The following is a 22,329-nucleotide window of genomic DNA, read 5'->3' as shown; positions in this document are numbered from 1 at the left end:
ATTCTGTTGAATCAATCAAACTTATTCAAAAAGTGGAGAGGACGGGTCTTATCTAAAATTCGGAAAGATCCTCCGCTATACCTTTAAGCCTGTGCATTCAAAATGTCATTCAAATTAGTTACAAGTGTCAGCTATTAAATGTCACAAACAGAAAATGAGTGGTTTAGTTTCAAACATGGGGAGTGAAATGTTACAATTCACCCTAAAGTCTGGGTTAGTTGTAACACCATGGGGGGATATGTAACATTATGAAATAAGGATTATGAAGAAAAAAAGGATTTTGAAAGCTGTTTATTTAACAAAGGCCGATGTGTTGAGGCAAGTTGGAGCTAAACTCTGCAGGACAGTGGCCCTCCAGAACCGAGTTTGGACACCCCTGACCTAGACATACTGAAGTTCAAAGATAACATATAATAACATAGATAACATTCTGTACTGTAGTGTCAATGTGTCATGCAAAAAAAAGAAAAGAAAAAAGGGATTCATTCAAACTACCTCACATAGTCAGATCTATATAGTCTATAGTTTCAAATAAACTTTAATCAAACTATCACAATAGTGTAATTTGAATGACCTCATCTGTCGACATGATGCCAGTGAATTGCAGAGCTGGTGCAAACATATCCACATCAGTACAATCAGATGTTTTCTTAACTTCTGTTTTCTCACCGCTGTCATTTTGGTTGTGTGTTTATTTGTTACTGAGAGGAAAGCACGCAGCACATATTTACATATTCATCTAAACATCACTCTCAGCACTGTGGACGACGTCAGGATGTTCGTTAATCGCTGCAAAGGTATTTCCAACTTCTGTTTATTTCTAAGCGAAGAGCGAAAAAGAAATTTGCTGTGAGGCTATATCGGGGCCTTGAATCATGTTCAGTCTCTTGTTACGTGTACACAAGTGCGACGAGCATGAGCAGCAAGTTGCTGGATGCAGTTCACTTCTCTTCAGAAGGCCTTTATTAACCCCCCCCAAACTGATGGTTGCAATCTATTGCCATTATAAAGCTCGGAAGCGTCAGGGCATTTATTAATATAACTCCGATTGGATTCGTCTGGAAGAAGAATGTTATATACAGGATGGCTTGAGGGTGAGTAAATCATGGGGTAATTTTCATTTTAAAGTGAACTGATCCTTTAATCTCCTGATCAAAACACATGTGGAGAAGACGCAGAAACTAGTGATCTCATATGTAATCGTATGCATATGTAAAATAACGTGATCATCATCATTAAACAGCATGTAACTCAAAACTGCCTAACTGAATAAAATGTCGCCCCATGAGTTACAGGACTGTGCAAGCATTAGGGATGTTGATGGACTCGATTTACTCTATATTTAGATCATATTTCTGAATCCCATCCAGAAGTAGTCTTTGACAAAAACTAGATTTTTCAGTTTTTTCTCTCAAAACTTACCCATATTCAAGTGTTGAGAAAAAAAAGAATGCATGAAGTAAAAAAAATTTTTTATTATTTTTTTTATTAGAGGGTCTGTTCTTTCTTTTGACATATTGCATGTTAAGATATTCATACAACAAAATATTCTGGGGGCCATGACATTTTTGTGCAAAATAATAAAAAACACTGGTGGTGGCTGGCAACTTAAAAAAAAAAAAACATGGCAGGGAGACAGTTAAAAACCAAGAACCTTTGTACTCTTACTCACGTAAAATTGAAAAGGAGTAGGCTACTTGTACTTTTATTACATGCGACCCTGTAAAGAAAAGCGGTTTGGCGAATGGATGGATATTTTATTAGGGTATCTTTTACTCAAGTTATTGATTTGTATACTTTGTCCACAATTGATATTTGCACTCGATATGGCTTGGTTCCGTCCTTCAATGTGTGTCTAAAGGATTTAAAAAACATTTTTTTAGTCTGATGATCGGTTAGAAAAGTAATGTCACCCCTCTTCTCAAGTCAATACTTGTCAAGTATTACAAACTGCAGGACGATGAGCATTCTAAAGTTTAACACTTAATGGTTACACTTTGTTCAAATCATAGGTAAAAATTAGCAATTTTAATAGTGATGCTTTCCGTCATATAAAAAATGATGTCTTGTAGATAAGTATCTAAAGCTTATGAAAATGCTCATTACTGGACAGAACACAATAGCAACTTTGCTGTTATTTCTGCATCTTGATACTCATACTTTTATATTATATTAAGTCTGTGATGATGCACTGGTATGCTGTTACAATTTATTGATATTAGTCAATCTGTCATGTTTCTCATTAACAGGAGGAAACACTAAGATCAAAATCCGAGTCCGCCATGAGTAAGCAGTGGGCCAGATGGTGTCTTCCCTTTGGAAGTATCTGCCCTCTGACCTCTAGAACGTTCTCCACATACCAGCCAATCACACACAGCCATCCCTGGCTTGGCACTTAAAACCCCCCTCCTGCTCAGGCATCTGGTCATCTTGAATAATGTACGTAATAACAATAACTTGAGTCATAATGGGCTTAATGCTCAGCGGGAACAAAAGGTCAGATTAACTAAAGAAAGATACGCCCACCTCTCATCATGCTCTTCCGTCAAAAATCATTACCAATTGCTTTCCATTTGACTAGCACTCCCTGTACAACGGAAGTAATGTTGTTCCAGAAAATCTTTAATAACACGGATTGTTAGGAAATGGTCTCCTGTGTTCTCTTAAATGGTCAAGTGAGACCTAATTAAACAAGGTTAGTAAATTGGATTCTCTGTGCTTGAGGCATTCATCGGTTTTGCAAATTAGTTTTGCAGTTTTGCTAGCAGATCTACATCATCTACACCAGGGGTGCCCAATCCTGCTCCTGCCGATCGACTGTCCTGCACAGGTCATCTCCAACCCTAATCAAACACACCTGAAGCAACCAATTAAGCTCTTCAGGATCACTTGAAAATTAAAGGCAGGTGTGTTTGATTAGGGTTAGACTTGTGGACTTCTTCAGAGTCCACACTTTGGTGACGTCATGTAGTGCAGACCTATAGGCCCCTTGGCGCAAGTCCACAAGGGCGCATTTAGAGGTATTTTTGGGACAGACTCGATCGGCACGCCGGAAATAACGGCCTGGGGTGCGTTTCCCGAAAGCATCGTTAGCCAACTATGGTCGCAAGTTCCGTCGTTATCAGCATAACGAGCACCGTTTTTGAAGACTGCGCATGTGCGAACGTGCTCTACTATGTAAGAACGAGCCAAATATTGAGTCTGGTAATAAAGCAAAATAACTGAGAAAAATTAGAAATGGTCTTCAGATGCCATGTCTGTAGCTTATATGACAAAATCTAGCGTTAATTCGATCTCAAACAGATTAATTACAATAAGTTATTAGTCCACCACGTGCGAGACGTCATAAACCAACATGGTTGAACGATACTTTGCGACATATGGTTTCGGGAAACAGTTGTGACTAGCTAGTTGATGTCTCCATTGATGCATCGTAGCCTACTATGGTAGTTAAGCAGCGAGCTATATAGTTGTACGGGAAACGCACCCCTGGTTGTTGTTGGAAAGGAGAAATCACATGTCTTATCTCCATGTCAACTACACAGCCTAATTTTACAGTTCTATATTTTGATATTGTGCATATCACCTGGGCATTAGACAATAGATATATCATGCTTATTTAAATGATGTATACAGTTGTACATAATAATACATAATGTTCCATTTGAACTAAGATTACAATTTTAAAACATAATGAAAATGTGCATGCGTTTCAGATGAATTTACAGGTTTCAATATTCATACTATATTTACATATGACTCAGTAAAGCCCTGCCATTCGGTTCTATTTATTTAATGAATCATAATGCGATCGTATTATTAAACGCGCTATTATTATGTTTGAGCCATCAACCACTGGTCGATGACCATAATGTTTGTATAAACTGTAGGTAACAACTGGTAAAATGTACATTTAGGTCATAAAAACCGTAATATTTTCTTCTCAGCCATGTCAACAATTATCCGTGAGTGAAATCTCCTCCCATCCGTTGTCTGATTGGCCTTTCGCAAGGATTCCTGGGTAGTTAAAGTGCGTGGAGCCTGCTTCTATGCGGGCTTCGCAGAAGACCACTTCAAGGGTACAAAGGGGGCGCTGCTGAGCACACCTCAGAGCGGTAAAATGCTGAATGGGACGGTCTACGGACTCGTAGACTCAGCGAGCACGCGCAATTCAAGTCCACGAGATCGAAAGTCCGCATGAAGTGCGCCATTTGGGACAGGGCCGAACTGTGCAGGACAGTCGATCGGCAGGAGCAGGATTGGGCACCCCTGATCTACACCTTTAAATATGAAAATATGGTTTTATTATTATCAATGGACATTCAAAAAAAGCCACACTGTAAAAAATGTGCTATAGTTATGCAGCTGTTTGCCAGTAACTTACTGTAGATTTAAATTTATGTTATTTACTGGCAACAGTTTGTTCAAAGTTAAATGAACATTAAACATTAACAAGTCTTTGTCTTTACAGAATAAAATTATAAAATAACAATCTAATGCAAAGCATTCTGGGAACCAGAAATCTTCATCAACCTTTTTCTGTTTTTTTTTTTTTTCCTTCAGATTTTGGTTCCCAGAATGCTTTGCATGAGGCTGTTATTTTAGTTTTATTCTGTAAAGATAAAGACTTGTTAATGTTTAATGTTCATATAATTTTGAACAAATTGTTGCCAGTAAATAGCCTAACATCAATTTAAATCTACAGTAAGTTACTGGCAAGTAGCTGCCAGTAATACTGTAATTTCTACAGATTTTTCTAACAGTGCATGTATTCTGATAAACAACATTGTATGTAAACATCATATAAATTGCTAAAATTTAACTTATATTATAGATGTTTCACCAGTGAGGTTTTTTTGGGAGGGCTCATTATCATATAGAGTCATCAGTCACATGACTTTTATAGCTCAAGAGACTGGCTCAAATCAGTTCATGGCGGCTAAATGTATATATTGTAACAATCCTGAGCCCAAACACCCTACATGTGTATCCTCGCTCATGACTCCTCAGGAATCTTCCTCAATCCTCATTCCTCGCCTCCTCATGGTGCAATTAGAGAATTGAGATGTCCTTCAAGATGTCTGAGTTCGATCGGTTTCTGGGTCATGGGCTTGAGGACGTAGGAGCGAGGAGGAAACAAGGAAGCATTAATTTGAGTGTTGAGAAGCACCCATTGTAAACTCAAAGAGTGTTCTATGACAAAGTTTGTTTTAGTCACTGGGTATATGAACAATAAGACATGTTTTTCCATTGTTTTAACTCATCAAAATAATATAACCAATTTCAACCATTTTTTAGGTTATACAAAATTCAACTATGCAAGATTTTGAAAAGTTGAAATGGGCTTGTACAGCCAATTTGATTATAAAGCAATTGACCTTAAGTTTTGAAGAAATAGTTCACTTAAAAATTTAAATTCTGTCATAATTTACTCACCCTCAAATAGTTTCAAACCTCTATGAATTTCTTTCTTCTGTTGAACACAAAGGAAGATATTTTAAAGAATGTTGGTAACCAGAGAGTTGAATCCCATTGACTTCTATAGTAGGAAAAATAAAATAAAAAATACTATGGAAGTCAATGGGGTCCATCAACTGTTTGGTTACCGACATTCTTCAAAATAGCTATCTTCTTTTGTGTTCAGCAGAAGAAAGAAATTCATACAGGTTTGAAACAACTTGAGGGTGAGTAAATGATAACAGAAATGTCATTTTTAAGTGAACTATTCCTTTAAGTTGAATTAAGGGGGAAAATGGTGTAATATTTCTGAATTTGATTTATCAATGCGTTGCGAGTGCAGTGCGCTTGCAGAGGGAGCTCCGCCCACACTCTCTTTTGATTGGCTGTGAATTTTGATTTATTTTGTGACCTCTTATAGTCCTGCCGGGACAAATTTCTTGTCGCTGAAATCTTGTTGGATTGCCTCTGGTTGGGATACAGTTTTCGAGCAACTGTGTTCGAGGACATTTCAACACTCACACTTGTAAGTTAAATCCTAAACTTTAATCCTAAACACTGACCATGCAAACGTAGCCCTGTACATCAGAACTCCTTGAAATTTATACTTAATTATTTCCCCATGGATGCACATTAGGATAGTTCTGTAAAGATCAGTTGTAACATGATTGTAAATAAATGTGATTTTGACTCACATACAAAATATACAATAGTCGAAAGATTCAGTGCTGTGACACTGTGGACACTGCTTTATATCCTGACATGGTGTTTTTAGTATTTATCATCAACTGTTACTCACATATAAGCTGTATTCATATCCACGCAATGTCATAACCCCACCAATGGCATTTTTCTCCCAGAGAACTAAACAACGAGAAGTTTTCCAAGTCCTTCTGGTAGGACACACCAACAGACAGGGAGGCAACACAAGAAACAAACCCACATAACAGCACCCACAGCTGGGCAGAGGGTAGGGAAAACCCAGAGGGATGATATAATTTCTGACTTTACTGCATTAAGGGAATGCAGTGTGGATGCATTCAGAGATCAAAGAGCTTTTGATGTTTGATGGCTCTTTTGCTGTTTGGGATGTCAGAGATATTATCCTATTGTTGAACGCAAGGTCAATGGGTTCAACATGCATTTGCTTTTAATTTAAAACCCAGTCCTTCATTATGCCTCTTTGTTTGTGTGAGGGGCCATGAAGAAGCCAGGCTTGTGTCGTAGAGGGTTTTGCAAACCTGTCATGGTTATTTATGCTTGCAAGCAATACTCATGATTTAGTGGCTTATTGTCTACCAGTTAAATCAACACAATAATCACAATAGAAACTAAATTATATTTAGTATAAAAATTAAAAATAAAATAAAGGCCCCATGAAATCAGTTGTAGAGTTTTAGGTAACACTTTAGAATTATGGTCCGTCATTAATAAGTAACTATGCAGGAAGTAATGCAGGACTAATGAGTGGTACTACTTTAATTATTTAGAAACAAGATTAACTAATCAGTAAGTAATATCAAATTTAGGAGATAGTTCCTTAATAGGTTATCAATAATTACTAAATGAGATTGGCATCATTAAGCACTATTAATTAACTGACAAATTATAAAGAACATTATCGTGTGTCTGAGATGTAATCAGTCATAATTTTTACTCTGAATATAGTCAAAAAATGCATCACTAATTACTTAAGTGTTACCTAGTCACTATGCAGGAACTACTAGTGGTCTGGACCATTATTTTAAAGTTAAAAACGTTTCAGGTTACAACTGTAACCTTTGTTTCCTGAGAACAGTGACCGAGACACTGATGCATTGCAATGATGCATTGGGGAACACCTCCGCGTGAACCGATGCCTGAAATGCTTATCTAATCATGGCAATCCTATTGGCTGGTGACAGCCTATGACGTCACTACTAGTGCGACCCGGAAATATATAAGGGGCGCCTAGAGAACATGTCATCCACTTATCGTCTGAAGGGACTGTTCAAGCAGGCATCCCCGAGGCATGGCGAAAGACGCAGTGTCTCGTTCCCTGTTCTCAGGGAACAAAGGTTACAGCCTTTCGAAAGGGAACTCACACTGCGTCGATGGCGCTTTATGGAACGATATACCAACGCCACCATGCTGAGAGGAGTGCATGCCAAAATATGGCTGTGACAAAAAACGTCAGAAATAGCAGTTTCACTGAGATGCCAAACACTCCCCCTTCGGGTCACATACAGGCTGTTAGTGACAGTATTCCCTACGGCCACTGCCCAAGAGTAGAACTCAGCATAGTGCTTTCCAACCCTTGCAAACGAGGGGAGTAACTCTACTCGATCCTGAATCTACACAGTGGGGGACTAAAAGGGACCCTAGTAAGGGGACGGCCTCCAGCTCTAGGGCTGATCTAACATGGAGGCCTCGTGAGAGTCCTTCGACCTTCCGACCAGACTTAGGGAGTTAAGTATTCATACAGAGCGATCCTCAGATAGATTCTGAAACACTATGCTCAACCTAATAAGTATTGACCAGGCTCTGGGCTAGAATCAGGGAGGCTCCATGGGGGACTGCAACGTGATACTAAATGCCTTTGCAATGCTAAGCATCCAACTCGTTGGGGAGCCACCTTCAAGGAGGCCTGTAAAGGCCTAACTACTTGATAGCGGGACTGTTAGTCAAGTCAAGTCAAGTCACCTTCATTTATATAGCGCTTTTAACAATACGGATTGTTTCAAAGCAACTTTACAGTGATAATAGGAAATTACTGTAACAGATTGTTTAGGCTTTACAACAGCTCTAGGATAAAGTTATTGTCCAGCCAAAGTTAGTTTTGATTAATTTATTCACTTCCGTTGCGAAAATCATTAGTTACTTAGGGGCCGCTAACACAATACCGTTCTAACAGGAAAACCCTTAACGCGCTCCGGCCGCCCATCCGCAAAACAGTGCCTGCATGGTGTCTCGAGAACGCACTCCCTGAAATAGGTTTGAAGGTGCAAATGATTATCCGTTATCTCTGCGCAAACCCGCAAAACGCAGATGTCGCGCACATGCGTATTCAGTCCAAAGGTATGCGCGTTTGAATGTATATGTGCGCAGGCGTGTAGTCCTTCTTTACAAATCAACCCTCAATAAACTACTTGTCTGGCCTTGACATTTTTTGTCGCGTCTGCGTAGCCACGCAAACCGGAATCATCCCGATAAGATTTTATCTGTACTGAGGTGAAGGGAAGGGAAGGGAAGGGAAGGGAAGGGAAGGGAAGGGAAGGGAAGGGAAGGGAAGGGAAGGGAAGGGAAGGGAAGGGAAGGGAAGGAGGCCTTCACAGGGGAGGTACTGGTTGACACATCAGGACTGCGTTGTCATCGTGTCCAGGCGCAGGTCCTTCATGTAATCCTTTAAAGCAGAACTCGGCAACTAGCGAACTCTAGTCACTTCTTCGCTGATTTTCCCTTTTGTTGTCGCATGTTTTCCCCACGAGCTCCCCCTACAGCTGTGGGGCGTATATTTCACAACGCTGTCGTAAGAAACTCACTTGCGGCGGCCTCCTCCCCCTCTCTACTGCTGCTCATGTGCATTTGTTATGATCGGAGCAAGCCAACTGTATCGTGTGGAGCAATGTCGGTGGGTAATACATCATACATGCGTGTGTGTTTATGGCGAATTGCCGTAAAGCAATTCGTGTTTCGCGCTCGTTCTCGTTCTCGCTTCTCACGAGACTTCCAATTTCAATCTTGCCGGGACGGTAGTCCCCAAGTTGCAAGGTTGGTTTTCCGCCTGGGAACACTGGGGGGAGCGGGGAAAGTCACCAATATCACCAGAACAGTTTGTTTAACCATCCAAATGATTTCTAGACAGTTTTATTAAGTTAAAAAAGTTACCAAGGTCTGCTTTAAATCCTTTAAATTCCTTTAAATATAAATGCAAATGTCTGTTTGCTTTGGGATCATCTATTCTACTGTACTCATACACGTTTACCAAATTCACTTTAAGATGTACAGATTTCTTCTTCCAGAAAAACTTGGCAAAAATATTGATGACTCATCCTGACCTGCACTAAATTTGTGCTCTCTAGAATGAGAATGACCCTCCCCAAACACCAACTGGAACTGGTTAGCAAATAGCAAACCTGGGCTGCATCGCATATTTCCTTACTATATAGGGAACAGAAAAACGAAAAACGAAATATGTCCGAATTCACAGTACTCAGTAGTGGCAAAAGAGTAGGCAAAAAGTACACATGATAAGGGCAACATGGTTAATGTAGTAGCCTACATCCAGATTACATTTATAGTACATACATTTAAACTATATAGAACATACTTTTTTAGGGTGAAGTAATTACCTATTCAAAATTAGTACCTACTCACAAAAGTGTGAGACACAACCCACTAGCTGTTCGTGTGCCATAATTATGGCCTATTGGCTTAAAAAAAAAAAAAAAATCATTAGTATGTCCAACTTTAACTTTTGTTTCAATAGGAATTAAATGCAAAAAAAAAAAAAAGATTGCACTCATCAAGTTATTTCATGGATCTGCTTTAGATATGCTTTAAATTTGTGTTGATTTTGCTTATTTTTAAGAAAACAAATCTTTGTAGCCTAAGTACACTTTCACTGCAGTACAATCAAAGATTACTGTATTACAGTACGGACAATCTTCATTGTAACAAAAAAGAACACATATAGGCTTAATTTATGCCAGATATTAATATTTTTTCTTTTGATGTTGGGGTGAATCATGACCTGATCATGTTCTTCATGAGATTCACCCAATGGGCCATGAAATTGTCTCTGCGTCATAGAGAGTTCTAAAAGCCTGCTATGGCTACTTCATGCTAGTGAGCAATAATCATGATTTATTGGCCTTTATTAAACCCTCTGTCTTTCAGCACAGCACAATACTCAATATAGAACGCTGCAATAATACCTTCAACTTTATTTGCTCAGATTATATGATTATACATGAAAAGGCCACATGAGGAAAAGCACAACTGGTATGTAGAATATAGCGACACATCCATCATTGTGTATGTGCTTGGCTGGGAGTGTGTGTTTGTATAAGCAGGTGCATACTGGTGTGTGTATGAGTGTGAGTTGATTCTTACCCCTAATTGAAAGTGATAAATGGAACAGACACTGCATTGGCTGTACCTCCAGCTATAACAACCACCCGTTATTAAAGCTCTCAAAATACAATCGTTTGCCAAACTCAGCCAACAGTTGGACAATGGGGCACCGCCACTGGGAGAAGGGAGTAGGACCTTGTCATTGGGTTGGTTGGACAACAGGACTAACCAAACAGATGAACCTGAATAAACAGCACAAGCTGACAATTAGTGCTGTGGGAGAGAATTAGATGCTGTATGTGTGTCTTTGTATGCATGTGTGAGAGGCAAAAGGCCAAATCTATGATCTGTTCAACTAACTTAGCATGTACATAACCATCCATCCAAAAGAGAAGAGTACATCATGCAATCTTGCTGAAACCACAAGGAAATCACTTGATTTACAACATCTTAGCATGCAAAGTCTCACTAAAGACATAAAATGAACTAGACTTTGACATTTAAGCGTTTCCCTGCGCAAAACTCGCTTTAACTTAATGCATTGCTATGTGGTTGTTAAAGTGTTTTTAGGTGACATGCCTTTGTGAAAAGAAGTGCACTTAATTGTATTGAATGTGCTCTTACTTTTTAAATATAATATTTATGAAACAAAAGGCCACTTATACTTTAAGAGAATTCACTTTCATGACTGTTTCTTAACACACGTACAGACATTAAAGCATATTTTAGTTTACCAAAAATGCTTGTCAGTACATTCTGCAGTAAGGTATAACCATATTTCAAAGACAATTAATGTGATTATGAAATTATATATAGGCCTGGTTTCACAGACAGGGCTTAGATAAAGCCAGAATTAGTCCTTAGTAGACATTTAACTTTTATAAATGTGCCTTAGAAAAAACATTACTGGTGTTTATCTTGAGACAAAACTTATTTTAAGATACGTCAGTGCAAGTTTCTTTCTGTTAAAACAGCTCAATCATGCATTTTAGTCTGAGACTAGGCTTAAGCCTTGTCTGTGAAACCGGGGGAATAAGGTATACTTCTTAAAGTTGATTGCATTTAATATCAATTTAAACTGTAATACTTTTCTTTTTATTGCAATTAACATGCAATTAAGTGCCTGAAAACATTGCATTCAGTTTGCACTTTGAAGTATATCTCTATAAAGTATTTATATAAAGTATTGTATGTCTGTAGTAAATACTCTTTTTAAAAGTATGCTAAAGTGTACTTCATTTCTCAAGGGTGCTTACTAGCCCACTCCAATTTTCCCCCATCAATATTCTTCTCTCTAGATGTAACTTGAAACCTTCCTTCAGTAGAAGTCTATGGGATTTCTTCTTACGTTTTACCATCCATCAGGCAAAAAAATAAAAAAATAAATCCTGCAGGAAGAGATATGAACTGGTGTTAGAGTTAGGGTTATATATTCAATCCCTCACTGTAAGTTTGTCATAGCAAAGACCACTAAACATGTATCTAAGGGTGATAAAACGGGTCATATACAGTATCTTAATGAAAATAAAAGATATGGAAAGAGACAAGAAGAGTAACAAAGAGATGTTCACCAAAGAACTGAAAATGAAAGGACAAGCTGGAGGCGGGAATTGAGGTTAAGAAAGAAAGCTGAGGAGAAAAATGCCTCTGTAGACAGTCAGCTGTCACTAAATCGCTGTTGTCATGTTGATGACTGTTGTGGGTTTGCCTTTATTCAGTCCCTCATAGACGTGAGATTTATTTCATGAACCCATATATCAATCCACTAAATGTCTCTTAATGGTGCCAGGATGTTTCTAAACCAAAGAGCATTAGAGTCTGCAAATACATGACTAATTGCAAAAGAGCTGCATTTCTCTGTAACATCCGGAGGGCACTTTCCTGTTTAATAGCAAAAACCACAGTGTAGGGCCATAGAGAAAGAATAAAACGATGAAAATAAAAAGTGTGTCTCATGAACAGCACAGCGGTCACATGAACTTGGATGTCTTTGTTCTTGTTCTTAAAAGGCTAGTTTGCTTGAAAGTCAGACGCAAACAAGATGAAATTTAGAGCCGTGGGATATTTTGTCTTGCCTGCAGGCTTACCATGAGGCCGAGAGAAGATTACATTAATCTTCACTACTGTTCTTTGGCACAGCGGTGTCCAGCTAGATGATGCCAGGTAAATAGCAATGTTCGTGGGTCGGAGCCTTAGGACAACCATAAATTCATAACTAATTGGCTAAATTTCTTCTTTGTTTTTAACAAGCCCACCATGGTCTTCTGAACAGGGAGCTGTTGGAGGTTAGAGGTACTTTGTAAACTCTTCTGTTCTGCTCTCATGCTGCATTTACTATCAGCAATACTAACATCATGTCATGACCAGGCACAATAACATTAAGCAGTGGCAATAAAAACACTTCAATGTAGGGGACATCACACAGAAAGGTTAAAACGCTGTACAGTTTTTCCTTGACTGGCAGTAGATCACATGAGCATTTTCTACACTCTCATTGGTCAATGTTTAGTTTGCATAACATTTAACTCACCAAGTCAACTCACATTAAACATGACTTTTGGTCGCTTTGTTTTGCTCCAGATCGCTGCCAATGAGAATGACCTTTAATAGTTTTGACCAACTATTCTGATTTACATTTGGTAGAAGGCTGACGTAATCAAAACGTTCATTCAAATATTTTTAAATCTTTTAAATTAGACACAGAGCCTTTCTCTGAACCACAGATGATTTTCAATGAGGCATTACATGCAACTTTATACTGTAGCCAATTATCATACATATGCTGAACTCATGTGTTTCCAATAACGTGTTGCATGTGGAGATTTGCAGCCGTAAAAATGTGACTAAGTCTGCTCATAGTTATTATCAGTTATGAAACACCTCTGATGCCCTGCAAGCTCTTGGTAAAGGCCATTTGTTATAAGGGAGAATAATATTACAGCATCAACATTATAACGCATATAACGCATTTTCACTTCATTCTGCAATATGCAATTTCATTTGGATTGATTTGAAGGATAATACAATTCAAAACAGAAACTCAAAATGAGGGGAACAACTTGTGGACTAATTTGTTAGATACTGTGCAAATATGTCCATTGAAAGAAGGAGAGTTTGTGAATAATTCCTATTGTAAATCCTGTTATCAAGGAAATAAAGGAATTTTAATTAAAAAAGTTACCGCTTTCTGATCAACAAGACTCAAGATGGAGAATAATTTAAATTTAAAATGTAAAAACCTTTATTTTTTTAGCATGCAAAATAAACTCTACCCTGAAGAAAGACCATTTCTTTTTCCACATCCACAGAAGAGTTGTTTTTGCACTTGATACCTGATAAATTCATGAGTAAACATTTTGCTTTTGGCATCCCATTTAAATGGTTTTCCTTACCTCTTTATAGAAAGGTTCATTTGAATATAATGAATAATACATGAGTACAAAGCTATGAAAGCACAATGAAAGAAGGCCCGATTTCTGTGACGTTTCATATCCTAATTTGTCAAGCAAAAATATTATATTTTTACCATAGATAACGGTTCTCAATCGAAAACACTGTGGCCAACTGGGTGAATCTCACAAAGGAATATATATTACATACATATATAGACATACATACATACATACATATGTACACACACACACACACACACACATATATATATATATATATATATATATATATATATATATATATATATATATACATACACACACACACACATTTGCACTGATTTTCATTTCATTTTGCACTGTGAGATTACGAATTTACAGTAATTCCATCCAGAACAAATACTACCATGACTTACTACACACACACACACACATTTATTTATGTTGTATTTAATTGTCATAGAAATGTCACAATGCAAAAAAAAAATTTTTTGCATAAGAAATTTCTTGTCTTTGTGAGATTCACTCAGAGACTAAATAGTCTTTTGACAAACACATGCTGCATAAAACCATGTTATCCAGACACAAGGGCAGGACACTGGCACAACACATCAAGGATATTTCTTTTCAGTCTTATACATTTGGAAACAATACTCAAAAAATAGAGCAGGAGACCCTTCAGCACAACGGCCCCAGCTTCATCTGTATCTTATCACCGTAACAGTCCCTTAAACAGAAAAAGCTGGGGAACATATGAGGAACTGAGCCAGACTGAGTCTTCAAAGAGTGAACAGGCTTCATGGAGGAGGGGTCTCGCTCAGCGGCCCTCATAAGGGCTGGTTCTCATCATTCTGACAATAAAAATGAGTGGAATAAAAAACAAAGCAAAACGTTTCTTTTGAAAAAAAAAAAAAAAAAAAACAGTCGGAGATTTTTGCAAACTGGCTCTCTTTCTTCAAAAGATCCTCTTTCTAGAGCTTAGAAGAGGTTATCCTCCTACTGGAATGCTTTTGGAGAGAAAATCTGGCACATTCTTCGCAGACTCCCTGTGGATAGAGGGACAGAAAGGACCATAGAAGGTTGCTAATACTGTTGCTCAGGGTCCGACACTAGAATGGCGTACACTTCCATAAAAACAGGGCTACGCAAGCATGCAATAAAACAGTCCTCAAAACTCCAAAACAGAACTGCATTTATCTCTCTCTCTCTCTCTCTCTCTGTGTATATATATATATATATATATATATATATATATATATATATATATAAATAAAGAGTTGTCCCTTTTTGAAGCTGGTCAGCCCCTTAAATCCAATAAACAAGGCACTTGAGCACAATGGAGGTGGGCAATATTCCAGTACAGGACAATGGAGATTGGTGTGGGGTGGGGGTGGGTGTTAGTTGGTTGTTGGTGGTCAGAGTTACTTTATGGCTTCTGCCGCTTTATTGCGCTAATCCTCAAACATCCCATGATGATTGAGAAGCAAAAGCCAACTCTGCAAATGCGATTGAGAAGCAAAGGCCAATTCTGTGCAGACTTGAGTGGGAGGTGTGCTTGTTATAAAGGCTTCGACAAGACAGGCATTACATGCTTTTCACAAGAAAATGTGCCTACTTAAATATGTCTACATGTTCGTGACACATACGAGCATTTTCCAAGTATAAATGCAATAGAAATCAAGTTCATTAAAGGAGCTTGGTTTTGGAAGAGTTCATGTCCAATCACACATCAGCTGTTGTAGAAAATTGTGACAATCTGGGATCTGAATCGATCTCATATCGGTAGTGATACCCTTCCCAGACTTCCCGGCATGCGTCACGCATGTCGTTGATGCGCTTCTTAATACCTTTACGGTTCAGGTAGAGCACAAAGAGAAACATGAGACCAACAAATCCCAGCACGAGACCCAGGAACACGTAGGAGGTCTGCAGTGCTAGGTTGTCGCCTTCTCCAACCTTATGGCAACCCAATTCCAGTTCACCCACAGTCAATAGCGATGTGTTCTGCAATGCGACGGGGAACGCACAAGTCAGGCGCTCAACGTCCTCTACGCGCACTCGTGAGCCATTCAGCCAGACGGCAAAAGGCTCGATGTCACATGTGCAGGTGTAAGGATTCTCCGCCAAGTGGAGCCTAACCAAACGCAACTGATCCATCTCCTTTAAAGCCTCTTCACGCAAAGTCCTGAGGGCATTATGGGTGAGATCGAGCTCCTGGAGATGATCCAGTCCTGTGAATGTGCCGTTATGTATGGACACTATAGAGTTGTTGGAAAGCTGAAGGCGCTGCAGGCCGACAAGATGGCAAAAGATGCCAGGGGGCAAGTAGACAAGGCCATTACTGGACAGGTCCAGCCCCAGCAGGTCACTCAAAGTACTCCAGCGAAGAGAGGTGGCCAAATCGATGACGGACGAGTGGTTGTAGAGAGCCCGACTGAGGTTGAGCTCCCTCAGCATACGGCTCTGGACAGTGAACGCCTCAGGATGGATGATGGCCAGCTGGTTGTTGCTGAGGTCCAGCGATCTGAGGCTACGCAGACTAGTAAATGTGTGAGACTTCACCTCAGAGATCCTGGACAGAGAAAAATGAACAATTTTACTCTACACTCTTGAAAATAAAAGTTCCAAAAGGGGGTTTTATGCAGTGATGCCTTTGAAGAAGCATTTTGGGGTCCCCAAAGAACCTTTCAGTGATTTTTTTTTTTTTCATTGTGTGAATAACATTTTAATAATCTAAACTTAATAATCTAGACTTTTTCCTTTTGTGTAATGCAACGGTTTAATGTTAAAGGTTCCTCATGGGTCCATGATTGTCATGGCCAATCATTTGTTTTAATCCATGTCAGTTTAGGCATTTGCACGGCAAGAACGGCAACACTACTTTTTAATGAAAATGCATATAAATTGATAAGCATATTTAAAAGGAGATAACACCAACAGGAGATAAAATGTGTTTTTTTTTTTTTAACACTATTAAACCCTCTTTCAGGGAACTTTCTGAATAAAACAATGTTATGATGATGGAGTGTTCACATCTGGTCCTGTGGTCACATCCTTGACTAACAAGATCCTACTTCATTTCTTCATTAAACTGTTTTACTAGTTCATACATTCTTCAGCACAATGTATAGAATTTGGTTCATTTAAAAATAAATCACAAGCTAAAATTATCTGAGGGTCAATAAAACACACACATTAAACATCTTAGAGCTTTTATTTGAGCTTTCTCTTTTGAAAAAAGTACGATTGTAAGCAGTTTCAACCAAAATACAGAAACATGTAACTTAGATTTAGTCTTTACTGTGTTTAAAATAAGAAATTAAAATGGCATAAAGCTTCTTACACAGTTTGAAGGAGATCCCATACAAATTCACCATGACTTTAGTAACAGTGGTTAAAATAATGGCATTTTTAAGGTCAAGATTAATTAGATCATTGACTTTACCTGTTGTTAGACAGTGATAAATTTGTCACGTTGTCCAGTCCCTGGAAAGATTCGGGTCCGATCTGACTGATGTGGTTTCCGATGATGAAGAGGTTTCTGGTGTAGCTCGGTATGCCGGTCGGTATGTCCCGCAGATCTTTAGAAACGCATTTGACCGTGAGCGCGGCTTCTGAACACTCGCAGCCGGCTGGACACACCGATGCGCCCGCGGAGAGCGCAGCGCACAGCAGCCCGAAAACAAGCGCGCACCGTCCAAGGGCAAACATGGTGAAATATCAGCAAAACCTCATCAATCTCACTAAAGAAATGCCCTCATTTAGCGTGTGTGCGCGTCCAGGGATCCTCTTCTCCAAAGTCGCTCTCCAAGTCCCGCGTGCTCTTAACTTCAGTCAGTAGTGTGTGTGTAGCCTCCCTGCGTGGTCGACTTCGTTGCATTAGAGAAACTCATGTATCAATGAGAGGCAGACACTTTATTTCCATGAGAAAAAGAGGTTCTCTGTGTGGGGCGTTTGATCCGCTTCTCTCACACAATGAGACTGAATCACTACTGCTCTCAACAATCAGCAGGGAGGAGCTTTGGACTCACACCTCTCCCCCTCCGCTTCACCATATAGACCGATACTAGGATCACTCACATCTCACACTCATAACAGTGATTGATAGGCCTAATTAATAGTGATTAAAGCTCATCAAAAGATTACGACAATCCAAGATCTCTCAGTTTAGTCGATCTTTCACTTCAGTACTAGGCTATAGCTCAATGTCTCCAATTTGCTAGTGCCAATACACACTTAAAACTGTTCAAAAGTTCCTTGTAGTTTCTGCAAAGGTTATTGTGGCTGCATGTTCTTGACAAAGTTATAAATGGTACACCAGAGCAGTGGTTCTCAATTAGTGGGGTGGGTAAACTTTCAAAAGGGGCATTTACCCATAATATACCAGCCAAAAGTGATGTCCGGAGGGGATTGGCATGAGGATTTGTTTTTAATGATCCTATAAGATCGATTAACCCCCCCCCACGTAATTTTTTTTAACACGATTCCTTCAAAAAAAAAAAAAATGTATATTTGTATATCCAAAGCAACAAATTCAGCATCTTTTGCAAGACCAAGAAAAAACTGTTGTATATGTGTTTTGATTTCTTTAACCCTAAAAAAAATCTTGAAATTAATATGATTCATTATTTGAATATATGACAGTCTTTGTTCCTTTTATTATTATAGCTTATGCAGGGGCCTCTGAATACTGACTGTATCAAAAGCAATGTCGAGCTTCTTCAGTGTTACTGGCTTAAGCTTTTCTGAAGATTAATCTAGTTCAATGTTTTTGCATGGTTAAGTTGGGAACATTGATGTGATATCCCACTCTACAGGACTCCTCATCCTTTGAACTCGGCGGGGGTCTGTTGAAGTGCAGGGGGACAATAAGCTATGAATTCAACACATTGTTCTTTTGCCTGCTGAGTCAGTCATTTGTTCTCTAGCGCAATTAACTGTTTCCAGGGGAACAGTGCAAAGGAACACACAAAAAAATAACATTTGAAACATTCTGAAAATGCACGCATGTATCTTAAGTCATGCTATATATATCCTGAGTCAAAACCGTGTTGTCCACTTTTTTTGAATTATTTTTATTTTTATTAAATAGAACTCATATAGTCTCTAAATTGTTATTGAATAAGGCAGTGCTTGTTGTAAAACATAATGCACACCTGTTAAACCAGTTGTTGTTCAGAAACCATGAACAATGAACTACAATACTTAGAAGAACTGTTTAAACTTATTGTTTATTAATTATGTCTTTCATCATGCTGCTATTGAAACAGTTTTATAGAGACAAATGCTGCTTTGCACTTAGAAAGATAAAAAAAAAAACATTGTAGTAGTAAACATTTTATTGAAATCAATGATGCATGGACATTAAATGTCATAACTTATATTGTTGGCAGAATCTGTTTGAAATGTGATGATAATACAAAACTGGGAACTTTAAATGATTTAGAAGATGATGTTTCCATTGGTTTTTGATGACAGGATATTGGCTTTTGCTATTGGTTTTCTTGTTATGGTCACAGACTCAGCTATGGGGAAATACATTGTGCAAACTCAATAACTCGATTAAAACCACCATTACTGGGTGCTTTGGAGTAAAAGGAAAAGTAAATGACAATGAAAGACCAATAGACCACTTTAAACTGATGCACAATTTATAAAAATAAATCAGATAAAGCACGCAGTCATCTTTTTCACATTCTTATATTGAATGCAGAATAGTGTAGAAGGTTATTGTATGAATATAAAAATAGGTGGTAACTCATCTGGAATAAGAAAGGCCCTGTGAAGTGTTTTTATTTTACCCTGTTTCTAGTTGTTCCATGTGCTTTTACTGAATGGCTAATGTTATTCAGGGTTAAAAAAAAAAAAAAAAAAAAAAAAAACATTCTGCTTCTCTAATCTATCTATAACACTCAACATACCACACAATACTGCAGGTAGAAGGCAAAATACATGCGGCCACTTCTCTAGGCAAATGACCTGATATTAAAATGCATTTGATTGTTAGCTATAAATAAGAAACTCAGAACATACCAATCGCCAATATCATACTTTCTCAGTAGCAGACACATGCGTACTTAGTTATAACAACTTAAAATTTGTTGAGATAACTTAAATATCCAACTTACCTAAAGGTACCTAAACTTAATATTTTAAGTCAAGCACGAATACATACTTTTTTAAAAGTTGAAACAACACATTATTTCTTTTTCTAATGTTGAATTTTAAGTTGTGATAATCACAGCAATCCATTTTTTACAGTGCAGAACATGCTAAATAAGCAAACATTCACGTGCGCGCGCACACACACACACACACACGCATGTTCAAATCACACTAATGCAGCTGCGGAAGGTTTGAGGTGACAGTTTTGTGAGTATCAAGTCTATTTGTTAGTAATTGTGCAAAGGTAATGTAGGTAGCAGCACTGAAAAGAAAACATTTGCAGCTCCTTTTTACACATAGTATAGATAAGTTGTAAATTAGTCAATAAAAGAAACATAGAATCTGCTAACAAAACTGTTCTAATGCCAAAAATCTATCAAATATTTAAGTGCCACTTTCCATATAGGGAAGCCTATAATGTCTCACTGCTTTTTAGTTGAGGAGACTGTTTTAGCAAGTTGAGGAGACTGCCCCTTCTATGTAAAGCGCTTTGAGTGCCGAGAAAAGCGCTATATAAATGTAATGAATTATTATTAAAGGCAGGGCACAAATCCAATGGTTTTGTAGGGAAAACTATTATCTAACAAACATGAAAACCTTTTTTTTTATTTATTTTTTTATTAGAAACCATACTTTGTAGCTGTCACACATTTTACCAAATGATTCCCCCATTACAAGAAGGGGAATATTAATTGTAACTGTGACATCGCAATCATTTGGAAAAGTGAACTTTTACAAAGAATTGTTGACAATGACTACATTAGTCAAGCTCAACCATTCAAACCTGTTAGTAATCAAGTTATTTTCAATAATTTATGACAAATAAAAGTTTATCAATAATTACAAGTCAACAATTGGTCCCAAACAAGCCAAATTCGCAAGCCTGTAATACATTTTTAATTTTTAATTAAAAAAAAAAAAAAAAAAAAAAAAAAAAAAAAATCACACAAATTAGCCTTGTAAACAAATATATATAAAAAAATAATATATGAAAAAAATTCATATATAAATAGTTTCAGGCCCCTTTGTCCCCTATTTGTGGAAAGTGGCATGTGAATTTTAACATTTTACATATTGTAACTATAGACAGGATTTCAGTGAATGAATGAATGTTTTATAAAAGTATAAACCCGTGGAATGCCATCATCTTTAGGGATTACAAACAGGAAATGGGAACTACTGGGCTGTGGTGACTATTAAAACAGTCAAATGTGCTTCTGATCCACTAGTTCACGTCTTTGAAGACAGGAAAGCCGTCGGTAAGAACGTCACACTTCACACAGGCTTTCTAATCTGATCAGCTCTAGCCGGTGCCAGCAGGGGCCACACACTCCTCACACACACACACACACACACATACAGCAGCCCATCTGAAGAGTCTCCAAAGAGCTCAAGACACTTGGCTACCTGCTGCTCTTGGCAATACTTCCAAAGGCCGAGAGAGTGTGAAAGGGGGAGTGAAAAGAAAAAATGTGAGAAGAGAGAAATAGGTATAAGAGGGGAGTTCAGTGATTTTTCCTTTTGAGTCGAAACAAAGAGGGGATTTCATTTACGCACAGGAGCCATGGAAACGGATTTGGTGTCCAGACCATAGTCTAAGATTACAGCAGGATTCCATGTGGCTGAAACTAAATGCACAGTTCAATGCGACAGTGGAGAAGAGCAAACAGACCTCTAACAGGATTTCTGTGTTCTAGATTACGGTAATGGAGGTTAGATTCGATCTAGAACACTGAGGGCCCAATTTGACCTCAGGTTTGTTTTTCTAGATACACCAATCAGATCCATTCAGATGTACGAGTGAAACATTTTCACCCAAAATCACAAGGAAACTAAAAAATATTTTGCATAAAGAAAATAAAGCCTGCTATATTATTTTTTCATGACATTAAAAAAAAAAAAAATCCCCCAAAATGTCATTACTGTAAACACAGTATTTACTGTTATTACTATAAAAATAATGTAAATTATTGACGGACCAATTTGAGAGTTTTGTTTTTCTTCCTGGTTATACAGTACGTGCAGAATTATTAGGCACGTTGATTTTCTGATCACATTTTTTTTTTTTTTAGGCACATTTTACCAATTCCAAACCACATTAATCGTAATAACTACTATTCATTTTGTATTTAATCATTTATAAGTGATATATAATTGTTCATGAAGGCTGGAAATAAAAAACGCCTTATATTCAGGTGTGCAGAATTATTAGGCAAGTTTTCTTTTACAGATAAAATAAGCCAAAAAAGAGATTTAATTC

The 22,329-nt window shown here is 37.9% G+C and overlaps 1 protein-coding gene across 1 annotated transcript; it reads right to left on the bottom strand.

Annotated features, from left to right (window-relative positions):
- Nucleotides 1-15,445: 15,445 nt before the first annotated feature.
- On the bottom strand, nucleotides 15,446-17,872 carry tpbg1b (trophoblast glycoprotein 1b). Its single transcript, XM_084424783.1, has 2 exons — nucleotides 17,350-17,872; nucleotides 15,446-16,476 (listed from the first exon to the last, which is right to left on the bottom strand). The coding sequence occupies exons 1-2, from the start codon at nucleotides 17,613-17,615 to the stop codon at nucleotides 15,627-15,629; spliced, it is 1,116 nt and encodes a 371-aa protein (XP_084280909.1). The 5' UTR covers nucleotides 17,616-17,872; the 3' UTR covers nucleotides 15,446-15,626.
- Nucleotides 17,873-22,329: the final 4,457 nt, after the last annotated feature.

Source organism: Rutilus rutilus (genome assembly GCF_951802725.1).
Source record: "Rutilus rutilus genome assembly, chromosome: 11".
Lineage (NCBI taxonomy): Eukaryota > Metazoa > Chordata > Actinopteri > Cypriniformes > Leuciscidae > Rutilus > Rutilus rutilus.
Note: the sequence above shows the minus strand (reverse complement) of the source record. Positions and strands in the feature narration are given on the sequence as shown.